The sequence below is a fragment of the Bubalus bubalis genome, chromosome 20, assembly GCF_019923935.1.
Source record: "Bubalus bubalis isolate 160015118507 breed Murrah chromosome 20, NDDB_SH_1, whole genome shotgun sequence".
Classification (NCBI taxonomy): Eukaryota; Metazoa; Chordata; class Mammalia; order Artiodactyla; family Bovidae; genus Bubalus; species Bubalus bubalis.
The window spans coordinates 5,471,275-5,492,775 of NC_059176.1; the positions used below are offsets into that span (position 1 = coordinate 5,471,275).

Sequence of the window (21,501 nt, forward strand, 5' to 3'; positions counted from 1 at the left end):
GAGGCCCCGCCCCTCCTGGTGGCCCAGGCGCTCCTGGCCCCGCCCTAGGCCCCGCCCCCGCCCCGCCCCCGAGCCCTGAACTGGTCCTCGCGCGGCGCACGACGACAGGTGCCGCGGAGTCGAGCCCTGCGCAGCAGCTGGGCGCTCAGAGCCGCGCTCCCAGCCCCACCATGGGCAACAGGGTGGGCCGCAGCGACTTCGAGTGGGTCTACACGGACCAGCCTCACACGCAGCGGCGCAAGGAGATACTCGGTGAGCGCGGGCCCCAAGTGGGGACAGCCCTGGGGCCGTGTGGTGTCCCAGGTCAGCCCGAGCCCGGGGAGGCGTCGCTCCTGCGCGGCCCGGATGCCCAGCAGGCCTTCCCCGACCTCTGCTTCAGAGGGTGGGGGCTCCATTCCCCGTCCGGCAGCCTCCCCGGCCCAGGGTCCCCAGCTCCGGTCTGAGACTCCCTTCGCGTCTCTGCCTCTGTCCTGAGATTGGGGACCCGAGGACCCGAGCCCAGATCCGTGCGTTGGGGGAGCGCGTCTCGGCTACTCCATCCCGGCTGTGGGAGGGGAGCCCCTCCCGGGACTCGAGGCGCACAGGTCAGTCCCAGCGACTGTCTTTGTGAGGGATGCGCCGCCCCCGCCCGCGAAGGCAGCTCCATGGCCACCTGTCGTCCTCCGCACCCTGGGCTCCCCTGTGCGCCGAGCGCCAGGTCCCGGCGGCCCCGCCCGAGAGACCCCAAGCCCAGCCCCCAAACCGGGCTTTAAGGCAGAATGAACTCCTCGAAGGAAGCAAAGCTGAACGAGAGACAACTTATTTAAAAACAGCAAACAAAGGCTTACCAGAGTCTGTCCTTTATTTTGTAGCCCAATGTCCGGTGGCCCCTCTCTGTTATGTAGTGTCCTGGAAAGTCATTTTCACTTACATGGTCACCCATCCTGTGGACTCACCCACCTGCGGGCTCCATCAGTCTCTCAGAAGGACCCAGAATGTACGGTTCCTTTACCCACGATAAGGGGTTCAGGGACTCACACCTGCAGAGCAGCTTCTGCTCGGTGCCACCAAGTCGCCTCTGCAGCCGGATCAGCTTCCAGGTGAACACGGTCCCTCTCCCTAAAGTCGGCCACCATTCCACACCCTCACCCACACCTGCAGTTGGCAAAAGTCTTTAATCTTTGCAAAACAGGTTGACAAAACAATAGTATTTCATTATGACTTTAATATTTGATTTGATGATTGCTTTCAATGTCTAATTGGTCATTTAAATTTGTGTTTTGCTTTCTCTTGGGTTGGTGTTTTGCTTGTTGCGTTGTTAGAGCTCTTTGTATCGAGGTTTTTAACCCTTAGTCTTATACAATACATTGCAAATCTTCTTCCCTTTATAATCACAGGAGCTTTTTTTTTAATGCATTTGAATAGATTGGATTGTTTCTTTAGAATTTTCTCTTTTTTTTTTTTTTTTTTTTTTAGAAATTTCTCTTTTGTGTCTTCCTGCTCCACCCCAAGACTAGGGAAGTATCTTCCTATTCCTTTTAAACCTTTCAGACACCGGATGCACTGAGTGGTTAATGCAGGGCTGTACCCTGCTGTTGCTGGGGTTCCAGGGCCTGGAGACCCCTGGGTGGGTCTGTGGTTTTCTCCTATGAGGTGAGCGATAACCCTGTACTGTGTGTGGCCCCAGCATCGTCTGCTGCACTTGCGAACTTCCTCCAGGTGGCGCAGAGGGTCCTGCAGGGCTGTGTCTCCTTCCCCTCCCTGGGCTCTCCCCGCCGTCCCCCCCACCACCCCTTACAGGACTCACTGCACACCTGGCCCCAGGTGGAGAAGGCTGGGGGATGTAGCCTGGCCCACAGAGGTGCCTGGAGGGATGCAGACACTCTGGACTGCAGCCTTACTTCCCCAGTCTGCATAATGGGCACAGTCATCCTTTCTGGCAGAGTGGGTATGAGGATAAAAGGAGATGTTGAGTGAGAAGGTGCTCCAGTGTGGTACCCAGCATGCCAGGACTTGGAGAAGGATTCCTCTCCGAAGAGAGAAGCCACGGGCCCTGGAACCAATCCAGGAAGCATCCTGGACAGGATGGCTGGGAACCCTGGAAGACCTAGAGAAGAGGGCGGTGACTTGGGCCAGGGCAGGGACAGCACAAGTTCTCAAGGGCTGACTCTCCAGGGCGCTTTGCAAATTCCCACTCTGCACTGGGTGCTGCAGGTTCCTCCCCACACAGCCAGTTTTGAGCTAACGAACTTGGAATGTGTCTTCCTCCCTCCCTCCCAGGCATTGCATTTGCGGTTCCTCCACCCCGAGTCTTTCCTGCCTGCCCTACTCGCTCGAGCTCAGCTCTCCCTCCTGCAGAAACAGCCCCCTCCTGGCCTGGGTTGAGGGAGGGTGCTCCAGTGGGATTCCCCTTCCAGCCCATCAGGTCTTTATCTCTTGGAGGCAGGTTTCCAGACCTAGAAGGTTTGTTGACCTTGATTGTGAGCCAGGACCATACCCACTCATCAGCTTTGTGACCCTGGGCGAGTCAATAAGCAGTTGAAGAAACTGATGTCTGATTGAGTTAAAGCGGTTAATTGTAGTGCTTTGTTTGTGGAGGGCTTCCCTGGTGGCTCAGAGGGTAAAGTGTCTGCCTGCAATGCGGGAACCCTGGTTCGATCCCTGGGTTGGGAAGATCCCCTGGAGAAGGTAATGGCAACCCACTCTGGTACTCTTACCTGGAAAATCCCATGGATGGAGAAGCCTGTAGGCTAGAGTCTATGGTAGGCTACAGTCTATGGGGTCGCAGAGTTGGACACGACTGAGCGACTTCACTTTCACTTCCACTTTTCTTTGTGGAGATGCTGTGCAGATTAAATGAGGTGGTGGTAACTGTTTTGCCACCACTCAATCAGTGTTAGCTTCTCTCTTGCAGAAAGGCTCTGTGATTTCCCCAAGGACGAGGAGTGAGTGCTCTTCCATCTCTGATTTCCTGTTTTCTTCCATCTGCTGTTTCCCAGCCTGAAAAACCCTACGTTTAACTGTCGGCCTGTCTTTACAGCCCCTGAGTGGGGCTCAGAGAGGGGAAGTGACTTGCCCAGGGCCACACAGCTCAGAGGCCACAGAGGCCAAGTTGGTGTTCAGGCAGGGATATGCCCCAGGCCCAGCCAGCTGGCTGCCGTGGCCCAGGCCCAGCCAGCTCCCTGGGGGCCAGTGGATGCTCCTAAAGAGCCTCACCTCTTGGAGTAGTGCGTGCATGCTAAGTCACTTCAGTCTGTCTGACTCTTTACAACCCCATGGACTGTAGCCCGCCAGGCACCTCGATCCATGGGATTCTCCAGGCAAGAATACTGGGATGAGTTGCCATGCCCTCCTCCAGGGGATCTTCCCAACTCAGACGTCTCTTACATCTACTTGCATTGGCAGGCAGGTTCTTTACCACCAGGGAAGCTCAATCCTGGAGTCAGAACCCAGGAAGTCCTTGCGTAGAGCCAGCTGCAGTGCTCTTTGTGCAGGACCAAAGTCCACCTCCAGATCCTGCCTGGATGAAGGAGACATGCCTCCCAGGCCAGGGCTGAGGTTCCCTGAGCTTCGAGGGCCGGAGCAGAGAGCCAGTGGGGCTCTGTCCTGTTGGAGATCAGAGCCCAAGCCAGGCACTCCCAGAGGGTAAGAGGCAGCGTTTGAATTTGTCTTTTCCAAAACAAATAGCTTTGTGATTTTGTGTTTTATTTATGAAAGGGCACACACATAGTTTAAAAAAAATCAAATAATCAAAAAATAATCCAAGTAAAATAAGGAAGTAAGGCTCCGGCAATTGTTGACTTATTTGCTTAGGAAAAGCCTTTACTGGGGCTCTCTCAGTGGCAAGTGGTTAAGCCCAGAACTGAACTGGCTGACAAGCTCGAGGGAATTCATGGAGACCACAGGAGAGGAGGGCAGGCTGGCCACAGGGCCGTTCTCTCTGCCCCTGATCCTGCCTGACCCGCCTTCTCCACGTCCACCAGGCGGGCTGCAGCCTGCGTCCACCCAGCTCTGAGATCCCACAGAGGGAACAGGCGCCTCCTCCCCTTCTGCCCTGAGCAGTGCGTCCTCCCCTTGAGCCAGCTCACCTCTGGCCAGAGCTGTGAGTCCTCTGATTAGCCAGTGGGCAGGGGCTGTGATGATGGGCAAGCCACACAGCATCACATTGTGAGGGCAGAGGGAAGGGATGCTGTGCTCCGGCGAAGTTGGCTGGGGAGGGAGGGGCGCTTGGGTCCATGGCCACACAGACAGTAAGTGATCCCTAGGGCCCTATTTGACCTAACTGTGTCCTTCCTGGCTTGAATCCTCCAAGGCAGCGGTCCCCAACCTTTTCAGTACCAGGGAACGAGTTTCATGAAAGACAGTTTTTTGCTGGACCTGGGATGCGGTGGGGTTTGGGGATGATTCACGAGCACGACATTTCTTGTACACGTCACTGCTATTATTACATCAGCTCCACCCCAGATCATCAGGCATTAGATCCTAGAGGTTGGGGGATTTCCCTTCCTAAAAATCTCATCTCTGCTCTGCATCGACACCCCAGTACTCTGGTACCCTTTTCCCCTAGCTCCTGCTCTCTGACCACCCTTGCTCCCCAGCATCTCTAGTCACTCGTGCCAGGACTGTCCGGGGGCTTTATCCCCTTTCCAGCAGTGCCCAGGTGGCGCTGTGGTAAAGAACCCACCTGCCAATGCAGGAGACATAAGATACACGGGTTCGGTCCCTAGGTTGGGAAGATCCCCTGGAGGAGAGCTTGGCAACCCACTCCAGTGTCCTTGCCTGGAGAATCCCATGGACAGAGGAGCCTGGCGAGCTACAGTCCATAGAGTGTCATAGAGTCAGACACGACTGAAGGGACTTAGCACACAGCGGTGCCAGGGAGCACGGGGCATACAGGTTAATCCTTGCCACTGGGGGGCAGGAAGCCCTGTCTTTTCACTTAGGGCGTTTTTTTCATTCTTTTCTCACCTCCTCCCCACTTTTTAAAATTTAATCTTACAGACATTTACATCTTTTTTGCATTTTTTTTATGCAGGGCGGGACCCTGGGAGGTTAGTCGCCCTGCCCAAGGTCTCCTGGCCAGCCGGGGTTGGGCTTAGGACAAGTCTCTAACCTGGGGACACGGCCCACACCTCTGTCCCACCCTCTTCTCCACCCGGGACCTGAGAAGAGCCTGTCCCCCGTCCAGTCCCTGGCACATGACTCGTGGGCAGACTCCGGTTCACGTGGCCCCTTCCTCTCATTCTTTCCGACCTCTGTACTGATGTGTGTGCTGCGCCTTCCTGCCTGGCCTGCTTCTAACCTGCATTCTTTAATTTGTACCCACTTTTACGAGGCATGATTTACATGCCATAAAATTCGCTCATTATAAAGACACAGTCCAGCGAGTTTTAGTAAGGTTACACAACCAAGTTTAGAGCGCTCCCCTCACCCCAGAGGGCCCAGGACCACTTGCAGTCACTATCCTGGACCCACATCCCGATTCCGTCCCTCGAGTGCCCGCCTGAGGGTCACGGGGCCTGGTGTGCGTCTCCTCCTGGCACATCCTCTCGGGGACACACCGTGCCCCCTCTCCCGCCTTGGGGTCTGGGGCCTGGCTCGTCCCCGGAGCTTTGGCAAATATTTGTCAATGAATCAGGAGCAGGTTCAGCGGGAGGCAGGTGAGGGGGTGGGGTCGTGACTCCTGGAGGTGCTCTGGGCCCCTCCCCCGTCCCCCGCCCCACCCCCAGTGCCTCCCACACTGACCAGACAGGCCTAGCTTTGCCTTTTGGCTCGGAAACCGAAACCCAGGTGGGAGAGACAGGGCTGGGGGTGGGGGGACGGAGAAGCCGTCGGAAGCAGGGCCGCCTGGCTGTGTGTGTGTGTGTGTGTGTGTGTGTGTGGAGGTGGGCAGGGAAGGCACTGTACCCGGAGCAGCGTGTAGGGGGGGCGGCAGGGACTGAAAGACGTCAGGGAATGTTCGAGACTAGGGAGTACCTGGTGGGGAAGGGACCCCTCCACCCCGAGCTAGTGGGACCGTCATGGCACTTGACCTCCCTGGGGGAAGCGGTCAGTCAGAGAGAAGGGACCTCATGGCTGGCCAGTCGGCAGGGCCAAGGTGGGGGCCTGGGGACCACCCTAGGTGCCCACCCCCGGTGCCCGAAGAGGGTAAGGACCTGGCAGCCTTCCCTGCCCGCTGCCACCTGGCACAGCAGGGTTCATCAGGAAAGCTTCTGGGAACAGCCAGGTGGGCATCCATGGGAGACTGCTCTGTGGGTTGCAGTGGACCCGGGCCCAGCCTGGGTCCTCCCTTCCCACAGGCTGCTCCTCTGCTGGGCCCTCGGGGCCTTGTGAACAAGTCTTGTATGTAAATGCATGTAAAGCATGGAAATTCCCGCCACCGGCTCCCGACACCTCAGGGCCTGCGGCCTCCTCCCTCTTCCACACCTGTGGCCCCTTTGCCTCGGGGAAGACCCCCACCCCTGGGTGCTTATAGCCCCGGACTGTCAGAGCAGGTGCCTGAGGGATGGAGAGCGAGGAAGCTGGCCCAGAGAGGGACAGGGGCTTGCCCCAGGGCACACAGCAGCTGGACTGAATCAGGCTGCAGTGTGGCTCTCCTGAATGTGGACCCAGGGTTTACCTCTGGGCACTTGGCCCTGATGACTGCAGCCCAGCTTCAGGAAACAGCTCCTCTGGGACTGAGGGATCCTTGGGGACAACGAAGGAGTCAGAGAAAATCAGGTGTGGTGGAACCTCTGTGTGCCCATCTCTAAGATGGGGGCCCAGTGCCCTCCTAGGTGGACTGGTGAGGCCCCAGTGAGTGTGTCAGACGCCGAGCACGTTTCACCTGCTGAGGTCCGGTTCCACACCCAGGCCCCAGCTTGCATCCAGCAGGCCCAAAGTCGAGGGTCCTGAGGTCAAGTCTTGCTCTGTCGGCCTTGCCCTGCCTTGCCTGGACCCTTCCCTGGGCCCCCAGCCCTCCTCCTGTGTCGTGCCTGGACAGTGTGACTTCCAGCAGTGACTGTTGTTCATGGCCCACTGCCTCGGGCCCCACCTGAGTTGCTGCTGGAAAGCCATTGCATGGGTCTGGTTCCAGGTGGCAGTCCATGCCCGGCTCCAGGCTGCCCAACTGGACCTGAGAACCCTGAGGCACATGTGTCCTTCGCCAGCTTCTGAGATGCTCTGCGCTGGACGCCTGGGTGGGCAGGCCTCTCCCCTGCTGTCAGCTGAGATCATCCGGGGCGGGGGGGTGGGCAGAGCCTGGTCAGGCTGGGCCAGGGCTCTGCTTTGGGGGCTGCTGGGCACTCTTGTCCTCCTCCTCGGGCTTCACCCCTCTCCTGGGACCCAGAGAAGATGGAGCCAGTGGCTCTCCCCTCCCCGGCCGCACCCCTGAGCCCTGGAAGAGGCACCCCTCGGTCAGGCCAGTGACCCCACCCCGCACCTCCATCCCCTCTTTCTGCTGTCACCCCGCCCCCTTTCCCCCATCTCGACCCCCCAGCCAGCCCTCTCCCCCCTTGCCCTCACTCGGCCTCACCTTCTCACCTGGGGCCCCCAGGGGCCTTGCTAAGTCCAGCAGGCACCTGTCCTGCCTTCCATTCTCTGACCCTCTTTGACCCCCGCAGTGGGACACCCCAAGCCCACAGCTGCAGCTGCCCAGAATCTGACTGTGCCCAGTGACCTCGTTAGGCCTGCGTGGCTGGAGGTCCCCAGAACATCTTCTCAGGGAGGACCCCAAGCCTCCCAAGCTCCCCTGGGGCCCGGAAGCCCCGGCATTGAACAGGTTCAGTGTTTGCCATACCACCTGTCCAGCAGGTGGTAGATGGAGAGTGAACCAGCTTGACCCGCTCACCAGTGCTGCGTGGGTTGGTCCAGAGTTGCTGCAGTTCAGTCGCTCAGTCGAGTCCGACTCTGTGACCCCATGGACTGCAGCACTCCAGGCTTCCCTGTCCTTGACCAGCTCTCGGAGCTTGCTCAAACTCATATCCATCGAGTCGGTGATGCCATCCAACCATCTCATCCTCTGTCGTCCCCTTTTCTCCTCCCACCTTCAATCTTTCCCAGCATCAGGGTCTTTTCCAATGAGTCAGTTCTTAGCATCAGGTGACCAAAGTACTGGAGCTTCAGCTTCAACATCAGTCCTTCTAATGAATATTCAGGATTGATTTCCTTTAGGACAGACTTGTTGGATGTCCTTGCTGTCCAAGGGATTCTCCAGAGTGGCCCCACTTAGATGGTGCCTTTCTGGGGTCTTTACTGAAGGCTGAGTCTGTTCAGTGAGGCCTCCCAGCTGTGCCACCCCTGGAATCTGCTGCCCACCCGCCCCCAGCTGCTCTGCTGTCTGAGCTCACAGGGTCTTGCCTGGGTCCGCCTTGGGCTGTAGCGCTTGCTATGCCCATCCCCCCACTGTCCCAGCTTGCTGGGGCGCCTCCCCCGTCTCTCTGGTCTGGACGGGGCTCTGGGCAGCGGGGAGGTGATCTGGAGCTTGGCCCCTTCTCAGATTGCCCCTGAGCTACCCAGCGTCTAGCTTGTGCATCGGTCCTTTTCCTGTTGCTTCCAGCAGGGCGGCCAGGCCCAGTGGTGTAGTGGTCTGGGAGTCTGGGGCCTGTTCTCACAGGTTAAAGCAAGTCTGGGGCCAGATCGGCTTCCACCATCAGCCCATGGCCCCAAGGGTCAGAAATGGGATGTTTTTACTCTCAGGTCAGGAAACTGTGTTGAATAACAATAGTAGTAACAACTCCTAGGGCTCTGAGCCGTCATCCCGGGCTCGCCACAGTCTGGATGCGGGGGAGCAGGGGGGAGCAGGGGGGAGCAGGCATCACCCCCATTTCCTGGATGCGGAGACCTAGGCCGGGGCAGTGTGCATCCAGGACTTGGTTGGCCAGGGTCGGGGCCTGGGGACCGGGCACTCCCGCCCATGTTGGGGCCACGGCCAAGCTGAGGGCAGTTGGGTCCTTGGGGAACTGTCAGGAAAGCAAGAAGGGGGTGCCAGGCCAGGCAGGGGGGACCCCCAGGGCACTCCCCTTTGTTCCACTCACGCAGGACTTAACTGGCCTTGTTCGACAAGACGAGGCACTGGGGACTCCCCATTCAAGGTCACAGCCCTGGCCTCTGAGCAGCACAGGAGTGGCCTGTTCCTGGGCCTGGATCCCTGAGCTGGGGTTCTGGTCCCTGCTGGCCCAGAACTTGCCAGGCTGTGCTCACCTGGAACAGGTGTGGCCTGCCCCGCCCTCCTGCCCTGGGCCTGGCCTCCTTCCAAGGGGAACGGGGCAGCGGAGGGGGGTGGGTGGGGGCTGGCCCTGTAGAGGCTGGTGGCCCCTGGCCACCTGAGTCAGCTCCCAGGTGTGTCCGGGCAGGTAAGGGCCCAGTCCCTGATTGCTCAAGGAGGGAGGCTGGTGCCCAGAGACCCACTCCTGCTGGTCGGGAGACTGGTGGAGCCCCGTGGGGCCTGTGGCCCCAGCCTGACATCCAGGTACGCAAAGGCCGGGGACCTTGCATTTGATGAAATGCAGGCCTGGGCTGTGGGTGAGAGCTTCCCCACTGCTGCGGTTGCAGGTGCGTCCTTCTGGCCCCAGCTGTCACGCAGACACCTCTTCCTCCCCTGTTCCACCCCGCTGTGGCCGCTGGACCCCCTCCCCAGAGGGTCCCTCTCAGCCCCCCACCGGAGGCACCCATCTTCCTGGGGAACACTGAGGCCCACCCTCTGACATGTCCCTGCTCACCCTGACCCCTTCTCGGGGCTGGAACGAGCTGGAACGAGGCCTGCCCCCTGCACCCCCTCCGGAGTGGGTCCCACGCGCCAGCCCCCACCCTCCGGCCGGGTCCTTGGTCTCCCTGGCCCTTCCCGGCAGGGTGATGCTGGGCTCACGCCATGCTGGCTGGTCCGCCTTGGCCAAGGCGGGCGGGCCGTGCGGCCCTTGATGGACAGGGGCAAGCGTGAGTGGCCGCTGTGCCCAGCGCCAGGCTGGGCAGAGGTGGGGCCCGAGGCCATGTGGGCTGCTGGAGCCCCGGGCTTTCCTCATCCGCCGTCCAGCTGCTGCGAGTCTCCTAGGGCTGCAAACACCACACTCGTCCCCTCACGGTCCTAGAGGTCCGATGCCTGACCCGGGTCTCATGGGGCTGCAGTTTCCTCCGGGGGCGCTGGCGGGGGAATCTGTCTCCCGGCCTTTAGACCTCCCGGAGCTGCCTGCTCCCCTCGGCTCGTGGCCCTTCCTCACGGCCCTTCCGTCATCACAGCCAGCGAGGGAGGTGGAGACCTTACGCATTCTAGAACCTCCTCTCCTGCCAGCTTCCCCACTGTCCCCAGCCTGGGGTGACGCTAAGCCGCTGGGATAATCCAGAAGCTCCTTGCTGTCATGAGGTCTGCAGACCAGCACCCCGGGTGCCATGGAAATAGGGAGTAGGAGGTGGGCATCTTTGGGGGCGCTGTTCTCTGCCCACCCCCCCCCCCCCAGTTGCCAGTCTCTCCCTCCACCTTGGGAGCTGGTTTCAGGCGGCAGGGCCTTGCTCTCCTGTCCCTGCCTCTTCTGCCCGCTTGGGGCAGTGGGCATCACATGGGGGCCTCTGGCCTTCCTGGGGAAGCCAAGTGGCCTCCCACAACAGGGGGATGACCCACGTGGCTGCTGCTGGGCCACGTGGGCAGGCCTGGGAGGAAGCACCCACTGGCCTAATCCCACCACCCCCAACCCCGGCATCCCCCTCTGCGGGGAGCACCCTGGTTGCCTGTTAAACCTGCTGGGTCTCCACATGTTGGCCGCTTGTCACAAAGCACAGATTAATCTGGGTGCCTGCTCCCAGCCAGTCAGTCCGAGGCTCCGTACCTTATCTCTCCATCCTCCCAGTGGCCTGTTTATGGTTCAGAAAGGAACCCTTGGAGCTGAGGTAACCTGCTTGGAGCTGGCATTTTTTGTTTTTTTTTTTTTTACTTTTTTTCTATTACGGGAAGCTCTAACATAGAATCTGTCATTCTAACCATGAGAGCTGTGCTCAGTTGCTCAGTCGCGTCCGACTCTTTGTGACCCCATGGACTGTAGCCCGCCAGGCTCCTCTGTCTGTGGGGGTTCTCCAGGCAAGAACACTGCAGTGGGTAGTCCATCCCTTCTCCAGGGGATCTTCCTGATCCAGGAATGGAACCAGGGTCTCCTGCATCGCAGGCGGATTCTTTACCAGGACACTCCACGCCTCCAGGTCACTGCGCTGCCCCCGCAAGCCCTGGCAGCCTCTGCTTTCTGCTCTGTGAACTTGCCTGTTCTGGGCACTTCACTTAAGTGGAACCATGCAGTCTGTGGCCTTTGGCTGCTCTCACCCTGCGTAACGCCTTCAAGGTTCATCCTATTTTAAGTCGCCTGGGTCAGTCCTTTATTCCTGGTTTTGGAGGAGGAGGTGCTGGTAGTTTATTCGGGAGTCAATTCCCAGGAGCAGGATTAAGGACGCTGACATTGTGAAGTGGGGAAGTCGGAAAGTCAATATAAGGAATTTTTATTTTTCCCGTAGCCCCCTACTTTACTATTTGAATATTTGCAACTCTGACTCTATACATAAGTTTTATTTGTTATTTATTTATTTATTTATATATTTTATACATAAGTTTTAATTTCTTACAAAACTCTACATTGCATATTGCTAGGTCACTTTGCTGTCCATCTTACATCACATTTTCATCAAGAGGTATCAAGAGTTATTTCCCCAAATGACAACCGGCCTGACTGTATGCTTGCTGCTGCTGTTTTCAGTTGCTAAGTTGCGTCTGACTCTTTCAACCCCATGGACGGTAGACTTCCAGACTCTGTCCATGGGATCTCCCAGGCAAGAATACTGGAGTGGGTTGCCATTTCCTTCTCCATGTAAGGATTTTTTAAATTGAAGTATAACTGACCTATAACATTATATTTACATTAGCTTCAGATATACAACATAATGATTAAAAAATTTTTTTAATGGAAATACAGTCGATTTATAATGTGTTAGTTTCACATATACAGTAAATGGTTCCGTTATATAATATACATGTATATAAATATATATATAATTTTTTTACATTCTCTTCCATTATAGATTATTACAAGATATTGAGGATAGTTCCCTGTGCTTCACAGTAGGTCCTTGTTGATTATCTATTTTATATATAGTAATATGGATATTTTAATCCTAAACACCTAATTTATCCCTCCCCCCAACACAATGATTTCATGTATTTCAAAATGACTCCCATAAGTCTAGTTAACATCTGTCATCTTACAGTGTTACAATTTTTTATCTTGATGAGTTCTTGGATGACAAATTCCCCCCCCTTTTTTTTTTTCCAGTTTTGAGATGTAATTCACAGATAACATAAGTTTAAAGTGTACAACATAATGGTTTGATATGTGTGTATACTGCAAAATGATTACCGTAGTAAGCTTAGTTGGCCTGGGATGACAAATTCTTGGTGAGAACTTCCAAGACCTGCTTTTGTGGCTGTAATCACCATCCTGGGTATTACGTCCCTGTCCCTATGTCCTACTTGTTTTATAACTGGAAGTTTCGTTCCTCCCTGAGGCCGAATAATATTCTATTGTGTGGCTGGACCTCATTTTTGTTTATCTGCTTATCAGTTAATGGACACTTGGGTTGTTCCTACTTTCTGGCTGTTGTGAATAGCTCTCTGAACATGGGTGTGCATGGTATCTATTGTGTCCCTGAATTTAAATTCTTTAGGAGTGGAATTGCATGGTCTTATGGTTAATTCCATTTTTAACTTTACGAGGAACCTCCCGATTGCTCTCCGCAGCGGCTGCCCCATTCTGCATTCCCACTGGCAACATACAGACAAGGGTCGCTGTTTCTCCGCAGCCGCGTCGGCTGTCATTTTCTGGTTTTCTGAGCGGCTCGGAGTCGGGACCGCACTGTGGCGCTAGTGGCACCCCAGGTGACGGACGACCGAGCGCCTTCTCACGTGCTTAGAGGACCAGGTGTGCATCTTCGGAGAAACGTCTATTCAAGTTCCTTTGCCCATTTTTCATTGGGCTGTTTGTCTTTTTGTTTGGGGGTTGAATGTGATCTTTATACATTCTGGTTATTAGACCCTCTTTCCAGAGCTGGAATTTGAACCTGTTATGAACGCTGCTCCCTTCCAACCCCACCTGGGGATGCTGTGGTCCTTGGGGGCCCATTAAGCAGGGCTGAGATTTATCATCCATCCTGGGCTTGCTTGTGCTTTCCCAAGTTCAGGTTTGACACTGTGCTGTGACCACCATTCTCTTGGACCTGATTAGGTGGTGTCCTTTGCAGATTCAGGGAGAGCTCTCTGGATCAAAGGACCCAGGCAGTTGTGCAAGGTTTGGAAGCCTGGGAGTGGCCCCAGCGGTAGAGGGAAGGAGGCCGGAATAAGAACAGGGGCAGGAGGGCTTCCCTGGGGTTCAGTGGTAAAAAAGTAAGTGAAGGTCACTCAGTAGTGTCCAACTCTGTGATTCCATGGACTGTAGCCTTCCAGGCTCCTCTGTCCATGGGATTCTCCGGGCCAGCATACTGGAGTGGGTAGCTGTTCCCTTCTCCAGGGGATCTTCTCAACCCAGGGATCGAACCCAGGTCTCTCACACTGCAGGTGGATTCTCTTAGCATATGAGCCACCAGGGAAGCCCAAGAACACTGGAGTGGGTGCCCTATCCCTTCTCCAGGGGATCTTTCTGACCCAGTGATCGAACCAGGATCTCCTGCATTGCAGGCGGATTCTTTACCAGCTGAGCTATTGGGGAAGCCCCAGTGGTAAAGAAGCTGCCTGCCAATACAAGAGATATGAGTTCAGCCCCTGGTCCCAGAAGACGGTAGGTGCCATGGAGCAACTAAGCCGCGCCACGGCCATTGCACCTGTGCTCTAGAGCGCGCGGACCTCAACTACGGAGCGCACGCTCCCCAGAGCCCGTGCCCTGCAAAGAGAAGCCACCACAACGAGAAGCCTGGTACCATGCCCAGAGGGTAGCCCCTGCTTGATGCAATTAGAGAAAAGCCCTCGTAGCAACGAAGACCCAGCACAGCCCAAAATAAAGAAGTAAAATTGTATATTAAAAAAATAACAGGGGGCAGGGGTATGATATTCAGACCGCACCCTGGCCCCTGGCCGGCTGTCTTGAGGCCAAGTGTAGCGCGACTGCTCACTTGCTTGGAGCCCAAACCCCTGCAGCTGCCAGATGAGGTGACAGCCCGGTGGGAGTGTTGCTGTGTAGGCAGCAGGGGTGTAAGTGCTGCCAGGGAGATTCTGTGGGCTTCCTGGGCAGAGGTTCCAGGACGTGGGGACCCCGACAGTGACACCTGGCATCTCCAGCCGACGTGAGCTGGCCCGCCATCAGGAGCCAGGACCAGTCTGGGGGACACACACCTTGCAAGGCACATCCGGCCCATGCATGTCCCTCTGAGACTCAGAGGCCCAGGGAGGGTGGCACCATGGCTACCCTGCGAGATCAGGGCCAACCTCGAGATGGGCTTGTGGCGCCGCTGCGGCTCCGGTGGGGGGACTTGGAGCGAGCTTCCCCCTGACTGGACAGAATTCCTTGGCTCTTGTGTGTTTCGCCTTGCATACCCCCAGGGACATGCAGCTCACCACCTCTAAAACAGTTGATTCCATTGCTGAGCGGCTCTGACAGGAAGTTCTCTGTGTGGGGAGGAAGGAGGAGCTGTTACCTGCTTCCTATTCTGAGCGCAAAAGGGAAGCGACTTCCTGGGTCACTTGGAGGGACGAGCAGCCAAGATCTGACGCTGGCCTGGCCGATTCGAGTCAGGGCCCAGCCTCTGCTGCAGCCCTGGAGACCCTCTTCCCAGGCCAGTCTGAGGCTGCCCAGCTGCTGGTTGGCAGGAGGGGTGGACATGGGCACACTGGAGTCAGGCACTGATGGTCCTAAGGGCGCCTGAATCCTCACTGGCCTCAATCCCCACCCGTGTGCCCAGGCACTGGCCCCACCTGAGGAACCCAGGGACACAGCGGACCTGGGGTGGACACATGACTGTCCCCTTGAGCGTGCGTCGCCCCTGCCCTGTCCCTCCCGACCTCTGGACACAGCACCAGCCAGCTCGCAGCCTTGCGCCTGGCCCTGCCCACCCCCTCCAGCCAAGCAGAGGTTTCCAGCAGGTGCTGCTCTCTAGACCCAAGGGCCCCGACTCCACCCTTTTCTCTCCTAACTACTCCTGAAGGCCCTCTTCTGCGTGGGCAACTCCCACTGTCATTGTGTTTTCCTTTTTCTGTTAAACAAAATACAGAAAAGTACAAACGATATGATAACAAACACCCCCACCCCCACCCCAATAAGCATATCCAACGTTTTATCGTATTTCCTTCAGATCTTGTTTAAAAGAACTGAAACACAGAGACAAAGCCAGAGCCCTCCACATTCCCCTCCCCCAGCTCCGCTGCCCCCTCCCAGGGCCCAGACAGTCTGCCGGTGGCCCCCCCTTGAAGACCCAATCACTCACAGCACCGCGTGGGTATCGAACAGGCAGTTCCCGGCAGCTGCTTTGATTTCAGGCATCAGAAAATCTGTGACCCAGGCTGACACCTGCTCTTTACTGAGGCTGGTGACCAAGACCCCCCACTCCGGGAAGTCTCCCCAGAGCCTCCCTGGGGTGGGGGGTGGAGGAGGGTCTGCAGGTGCACAGAGTTTGCAGGACTCTCTGGGTCACTGCCTGGGGGCTTGATGGTGGAGGGGAAAGGCTGGAGGGAGGGAGGAAAACAGGAAAAATGGGAGGAAGAGAGGAAGGGGGAGGGGGAGAGGAGGGGGAGGGGCGAGGAAGGAGGGGGAAGGGGAGGAGGGAGAGCGGAAGGAGGGGGAGGGGAGGCCAGCGGGGGCAGGGGAGGGGGGAGGGAAAACAGGGGGAGGGGGGAGGGCCGGTAGGGGGAGGGGAAGGAGGAGAAGGGGATGGAGCGGGGAGGGGAAGGGGAAGGGGGGGGAGGGGAGGGGAGGGGGCGGGAGGGGAAGCAGGGGGAGGGGAAGGGCCGGCGAGGGAGGGGAAGCACGGATTTGGGACCCAGGCGGCCAGTGCCCACCTCACCTTCTCCCCCGCCCTTCCCTGCAGCCAAGTACCCGGCCATCAAGGCCCTGATGCGGCCGGACCCCTACCTCAAGTGGACGGTAACGGGAATGGTGTTGGCGCAGCTGCTGGCCTGCTGGCTGGTGCAGGGGCTGGCGTGGCGCTGGCTCTTCTTCTGGGCCTACGCCTTCGGGGGCTGCGTGAACCACTCGCTGACGCTGGCCATCCACGACATCTCGCACAACACCGCCTTCGGCACGGGCTGCCCCTCCCGCAACCGCTGGTTCGCCGTCTTCGCCAACCTGCCCGTGGGCTTGCCCTACGCCGCCAGCTTCAAGAAGTACCACGTGGACCACCACCGCTACCTGGGTGGCGATGGGCTGGACGTGGACGTGCCCACGTACTTTGAGGGCCGGCTGTTCTGCACGCCGGCCCGCAAGCTGCTCTGGCTGGCCCTGCAGCCATTCTTCTACACGCTGCGGCCGCTCTGCGTGCACCCCAAGGCCATGACCCGCATGGAGCTGTGCAACACCCTGGTGCAGCTGGCGGCCGACGCCACCATCTATGCCCTCTGGGGGCTCAAGCCCGTGGTCTACCTGCTGGCCAGCTCCCTGCTGGGTCTGGGCCTGCACCCCATCTCGGGCCACTTTGTGGCTGAGCACTACATGTTCCTCAAGGGCCACGAGACCTACTCCTACTACGGGCCCCTCAACTGGATCACCTTCAACGTGGGCTACCACATGGAACATCATGACTTCCCCAGCATCCCCAGCTGCAACCTGCCCCTGGTAGGCGGGGTCAGGCAGCTGCAGGGATGTGTTGGGGGGTGAGGCAGGGAGGTGCGTGGGGGGGGCGGGGAGGGCTTTGGGCTGCACTGTGGCCTCTTTTTCTCTCCTGCCGATCACCGGGTGGCCACGTTCTCCCTTGTGGTCCCCAGGGCAGGAGGAAAGGCCACGAGGCACCCGGAGTGCCTGACTGGAGAACAAGGAGGTGAATTCAGGGTGGGCAGGGGCTCGAGGGGCATGTTACAGTTCCTCTTGGTTTAATGAGACCCTGCTTGAGCACAGCGGTGGCAGTCACGGGCGGGCTGTGTCTTGGGCCCACCCGCTGGCTCTGTCTGTGCCTCAGAGGGTGCAGCAGTAGCACTGGTGTGGGTGAAGCAACCCGCCTTTTGACCCTGTCCCTCCTAGTTCTTGTCCCTGCCCTGTGACCCTCCAGGGCCCCCTCATGGCACAGAGGACAGAGAGCCTTGCCTTTTGTGACCCAAGGGGTCTGGCCTGAGCGGTCTCAGAGCAAAGCCTCCGGCCTGGGCTGGTGCCTGCGTCCTGGGAGACCTGGGGTTGGAGACTGTCTAAAGGAGCAAGAGGGAGGCGGGAAGGAGGGGGCCTTCTGCTCTGCTGCTGGCTGGTTAGAGCAGAGGTGCCGGTGCCCAGGGAGGCTGGAGGTTGCTGTGCTGGGAAGAGTGAGTGTGCGAGTCTGTGTGTGTGTGTGTCCCTGTGTGTTCACGTGGTTAGGTGTGCCTGTATGTACATGCATGTCTGGGTGTGCATGTCAACCCACCCACGTGTGTCTGAATGTGTGTGAGCACTGGTCTGGGTGTGCAGGTGTCTGTACCGTGTCCACCCAGTGACTCCTCCACAGCACCGAGGTCCTGCTCTGTGCTGAGCACTGTCTCATGGGTGCCTCACCACAAGCCCATGTGACATTTCAAGGTCATCATGCCCATTTCATAGATGAGAAGCCAGAGGCTTAGGTTGGGGGGTGGTTCCCTGCTCCCAGGAAGCAGCAGAGCCAGACTCTTGACTCAAGATGCTAACAGGACCATCTGGTGTCAGCTGTGACCCTTTACTCCTCCCAAGCAAAGTCAAAGGCTCCCAGCTCCCGCCTTTCGGGTCCCCTCATCCCCCGGAGGGCGCCCCCCTCCCGCCCCATCTTTGGCTCTAAAGCAGGTCCTGCGCACCTGGTGCGTCCTGGGGAGGGGGGGGGGCGGTGGGGGGAAGGGGAGGCCTTTCCTGCGGTTGGCGAGCAGGGGAGGTGCTGGTGTGGATGTAGCTGCTGAGGCTGGAGCACTTCCTGGAGGAGGCGGGCTGAGGGTGTCAGGTGCAGAGGGGGTCAGGGAGCTGGAGTGGGAAACGACAGTTACTGAGGCCAGAGAGGAAGGTGATGGGGTGAGGGCGTGGTGGGAGCCGAAGTCAGAGGAGAGTCTGCAGGTTCACAAGGGCATCTTGTGCCGGCACGGAGGCGTGGGGACAGACTGTGGTTCAGCAGAACTCAGAACTCTGGCCCACCCCAGGGCTCCTGGAACGGAGACTTGGGATGTGGGCCCCCGGGAAGGAGGGGAGTGTGCATTTTAATTCCTCACCCTACTTGGGGCGGGGGGAGGGGGGGCGCGGAGGGGCAGAGGGTGGGAGGGTGCGGAGCTCAGCGCCTCCTGGTGCCAATGGCCCCTCCGCCTTCGGGCAGCGCCTGCCGCCTCCTGCTTGGCTCAGCTGGAGGACACGGGTACCCTCATCGCGCGGACAGGGCGTGCGCGTGCTCATGTAGTCTGTGTGCTCGCACGTATCTGCGTGCGTGCGTGCGCGCGCGCGGCCTCAGACCCGCTCGTCCCTCCCCTGCAGGTACGGAAGATCGCGCCCGAGTACTACGACCACCTGCCCCAGCATCACTCGTGGGTGAAGGTGCTCTGGGATTTTGTGTTCGACGACTCCCTGGGACCCTTCGCGCGGGTGAAGCGGGTGTGCAAGCTGGCGGAGAACCGCCTGTGAGCCCCACAGCCGGCCGGCACCCTGGGGCCCGTGTGCCCCGCTGGATGCAGGGCTGGCTGTCACCGTCCCACGGCCTAGTGTCCAGAACTGGTTCGGCGGCATTTGGTTCCCGCGCCCTGAGCCACTGCTCTTTTCCCCGAGTCCCGAGACAACACCTGGCGGCAGCAGGCACGGACGGCGGCTCGGGCTGTACATGGACTGGTGACCTCAGGCCGGCCCTCCCTTTCAGGGCTGGGCCTGACCCTGCCCTGGGCACTCTGCGCCTAGGGAGCAGACCTCCGGCATCCCCATGGCCTAAATTAAATCCAGCGTTGGTTTTCAAGTCCCCAGAGCCTGCTTCCCCTGATTGGGCCTGGCTCCCCGCGGCAGGGCCTGCCCTGTGCCCCCTCGTGGGGACCACACTGAGGCAGCATTCTGGCTGGCCCCAGGTATGGGCAGAGGCCCATGCGGCCCTCGGCCCATGCTCTTGCCTTAGCCCGCCCCTGCCCCGGTCTGCCTCACCCCTGCTCCAGCCTGAGCCCACACCCTCACCGGTTCAGATGTGAAGATGGAGAAGGGGTACCATAGGCCGGGGAGATGGCGGGTGGACAGGTGGCCGGACCAAGGGGTGACAGCCCAAGTGAAGGGCAGCTCTGATGGTGTCTCCAGGACGTGGGGCACAGCCTGTCCTGGCTAAGCCAAGGGCTGATGGCACAGGTGAGGGGGGGAGGCCTCAGCAGCCCCTGGCCCAGGGAGGTGCTGTGTTGGGATGGGGGTCCAGGTCTCCCAGAGGCAGGCAGGCAGCAGGAGGGTGCCTGCGCGAGAGAAACACAGCCCCCCTTGGAGATGTGAGGCTGTGGAGGCCGAGGACCACCCTGGGGGCGGGTGTGGTGGGGCTGGGAGTGGCCCTGAGTGGTCTGACCACTGGGATGGCCCAGGGAGGAGACCCCTGCGCTCGATGCTGGAGGGAAGCGCCGCTGGGCAGGGAGCTCCGAGAGCCCAGCTGAGCCCTCCCGGTTGCCAGGCGCTTATCTGACCCTGCCCAGAGCTGAAGGTGGGCCCAGGGCTGTCAACCGTCCTGGGAGGAGGTAGCCCAGCAACCGGGAACACCCCGTGGACACCTGCCAGCCCCCCTCCCCACAGCCCCAGGATTCCTGGACTGTGGGAGGTGGGAGGAGCTGCAGAGAGTGCCTCTTGGAACTGTGGGTTGAAGCCACTCCCCTCCTGACATGCAGAGCAGGCTTCCTCTCTCAGTTGCTGGGAGCATGCACTGAAATGGACTATGTCCAGCCAGGCCAGCAAGTGGTCCTGTTGTCCTGAGCCAGGCTGGGGGGTGGTGGTGAGGGCTCCTCCCATGGCCCCCAGAGTACAGCTGGGCCAGGGCCTGGGCACACTGCTGTCCTGGAGGCTGGGGGATGGTCACAGGATTTCAAAGCTTTCCTACTAGCTAGGGCCACTCTGGGCGCAGGGGCAGCAGTGGCCAGCGCTGAGGGCCAAACCCATTGTGGTTCAGCCCTGCATGGTCTGAGACATACCTCTGATGGGCATAGGGGCTGCAGGAGACTGGGGGCAGGGCAGAGGCCACACTTGCTTGCCTTGCCTTCCAGTCTGGCTGAGCCCGAGTCACAGGGTCCCATCTGTGAGGTGGGGGTGGGGGTTTGAGCAGGTGCACCTTCCTGGCCCCTTTGATGCTCCTGCACAGGCCCCACACAGGGCCCACCTCCCTGGAGGAGGCTGGCCAGGGGCAGCCCCAGGACTCCCGCTGGAAGTGCCTGAGCTGGCAGCTCACACCCCGTCCTTCCTTGCCTCACTCCCAAGGCCCCCGCCTTGACCCCCCTACTCCTGGCACCACTCTGCAGACCCTCCCCCAAGAAGAGGCCTCCCCAGCCAGGCGCGACCAGGAGCTGGTGCTGAGTGAACAAGCCAGAGCCGGGGTGTGGACAGTAAGCGTTTATTACCACGTGGACACAGACGGCTTGGTGTGTGGACAGACCCTCACCGCTGGGATGCGGGGAGGAGCCGTGTGGAAGCGGCTGCCGCTCCCGAGGGCACCTAGGAGAAAACTTGAGACCTTCTAACGAGGCGCGTGACTTGGGGTGTCTTCTCTATGAACCCAAAGAAACGTACACTTAAATAGGTAGATATAAAATACAAAAAAAGGCGGCAGGCCTGGCGTTCTGTCAGGTTGGATCTAAAAAATCCAGGAACTGAACCTTTCTCCTCATTTTAATATTTATCACAGGTTAAGACTTAAACGAAGCATGTCCTGGCTTCAGCGCGGGCTGAGTGTGCCGGAGGCCTGGGCGCTGGGCTCTGTGGGGTCCCCGCCGTCAGGTGGCCCGGGTCATGGGCGGCATCGGGGGTTCTGGCCTACGAGGTGCTGATCCCGCTCAGCTCCTGCCTGATGGCTGAGGGACAGGACAGGAAAGGGCTCAGTCCCTCAACTGCCCACCCAGAGGGCTGCGCCCACTGCGGCCGCTACAGCAGGTGGAGACCAATGTGCCCCCAGCCCGCCCCGACCCCTCTGGCCCATGGCCTCCTGAGGCAGGGGTGCCCAGCAATAAAGTGGGGTTAACAGTTGGCCTCTGTGTCTCTTTTTGTTGGCTCCCGCTCTGTTTCCCCTCTTCATTCATTAACTCCTTATCTGCCCATCCCAGCCTGGTAGGGGACTGGACCAACAGGAAGTTGAGCACTCTCTCCTGGATCAAGGACAGGGCGTGGCTGATCACCCAGCCCTGGGCAGGAGTCTGGGTCTGCTGGCTCCCAGCCCGCGCCTCCCTGCTCTGTGGGCTTAGCCAGCCTGGCC

General features: G+C 59.0%; 2 protein-coding genes across 7 annotated transcripts in view; one reads left to right on the forward strand and one right to left on the reverse strand.

The window, feature by feature from the left end:
* Nucleotides 1-73: 73 nt before the first annotated feature.
* On the forward strand, nt 74-18,809 carry DEGS2 (delta 4-desaturase, sphingolipid 2). The gene is made up of 3 exons (XM_006079109.3): nt 74-252; nt 15,997-16,739; nt 18,570-18,809. Exons 1-3 carry the CDS (start codon nt 171-173, stop codon nt 18,714-18,716), a joined length of 972 nt encoding a protein of 323 aa, XP_006079171.1. The 5' UTR covers nt 74-170; the 3' UTR covers nt 18,717-18,809.
* Nucleotides 18,810-20,630: 1,821 nt separating this feature from the next.
* EVL (Enah/Vasp-like) overlaps nt 20,631-21,501 on the reverse strand; it is a 143,547-nt gene continuing 142,676 nt past the window's right edge. For all 6 annotated transcript variants that reach the window (XM_025271198.3, XM_025271200.3, XM_025271195.3 and 3 more), the window contains one exon: nt 20,631-21,103. In XM_025271198.3, coding sequence (XP_025126983.1) covers nt 21,066-21,103 — 38 coding nt within the window. In that variant the 3' untranslated portion in view covers nt 20,631-21,065. The remainder of the gene's footprint in view (nt 21,104-21,501) is intronic.

What these genes read in the sequence shown, in the direction of transcription:
- DEGS2 (XM_006079109.3), top strand. Translation starts at nt 171, where the DNA reads ATGGGCAACAGGGTGGGCCGCAGCGACTTCGAGTGGGTCTACACGGAC. An exon ending in GCGGCGCAAGGAGATACTCG is followed by an intron (nt 253 to 15,996) that starts GTGAGCGCGGGC and finishes CCTTCCCTGCAG; the next exon opens with CCAAGTACCCGGCCATCAAG. An exon ending in CCAGCTGCAACCTGCCCCTG is followed by an intron (nt 16,740 to 18,569) that starts GTAGGCGGGGTC and finishes CCTCCCCTGCAG; the next exon opens with GTACGGAAGATCGCGCCCGA.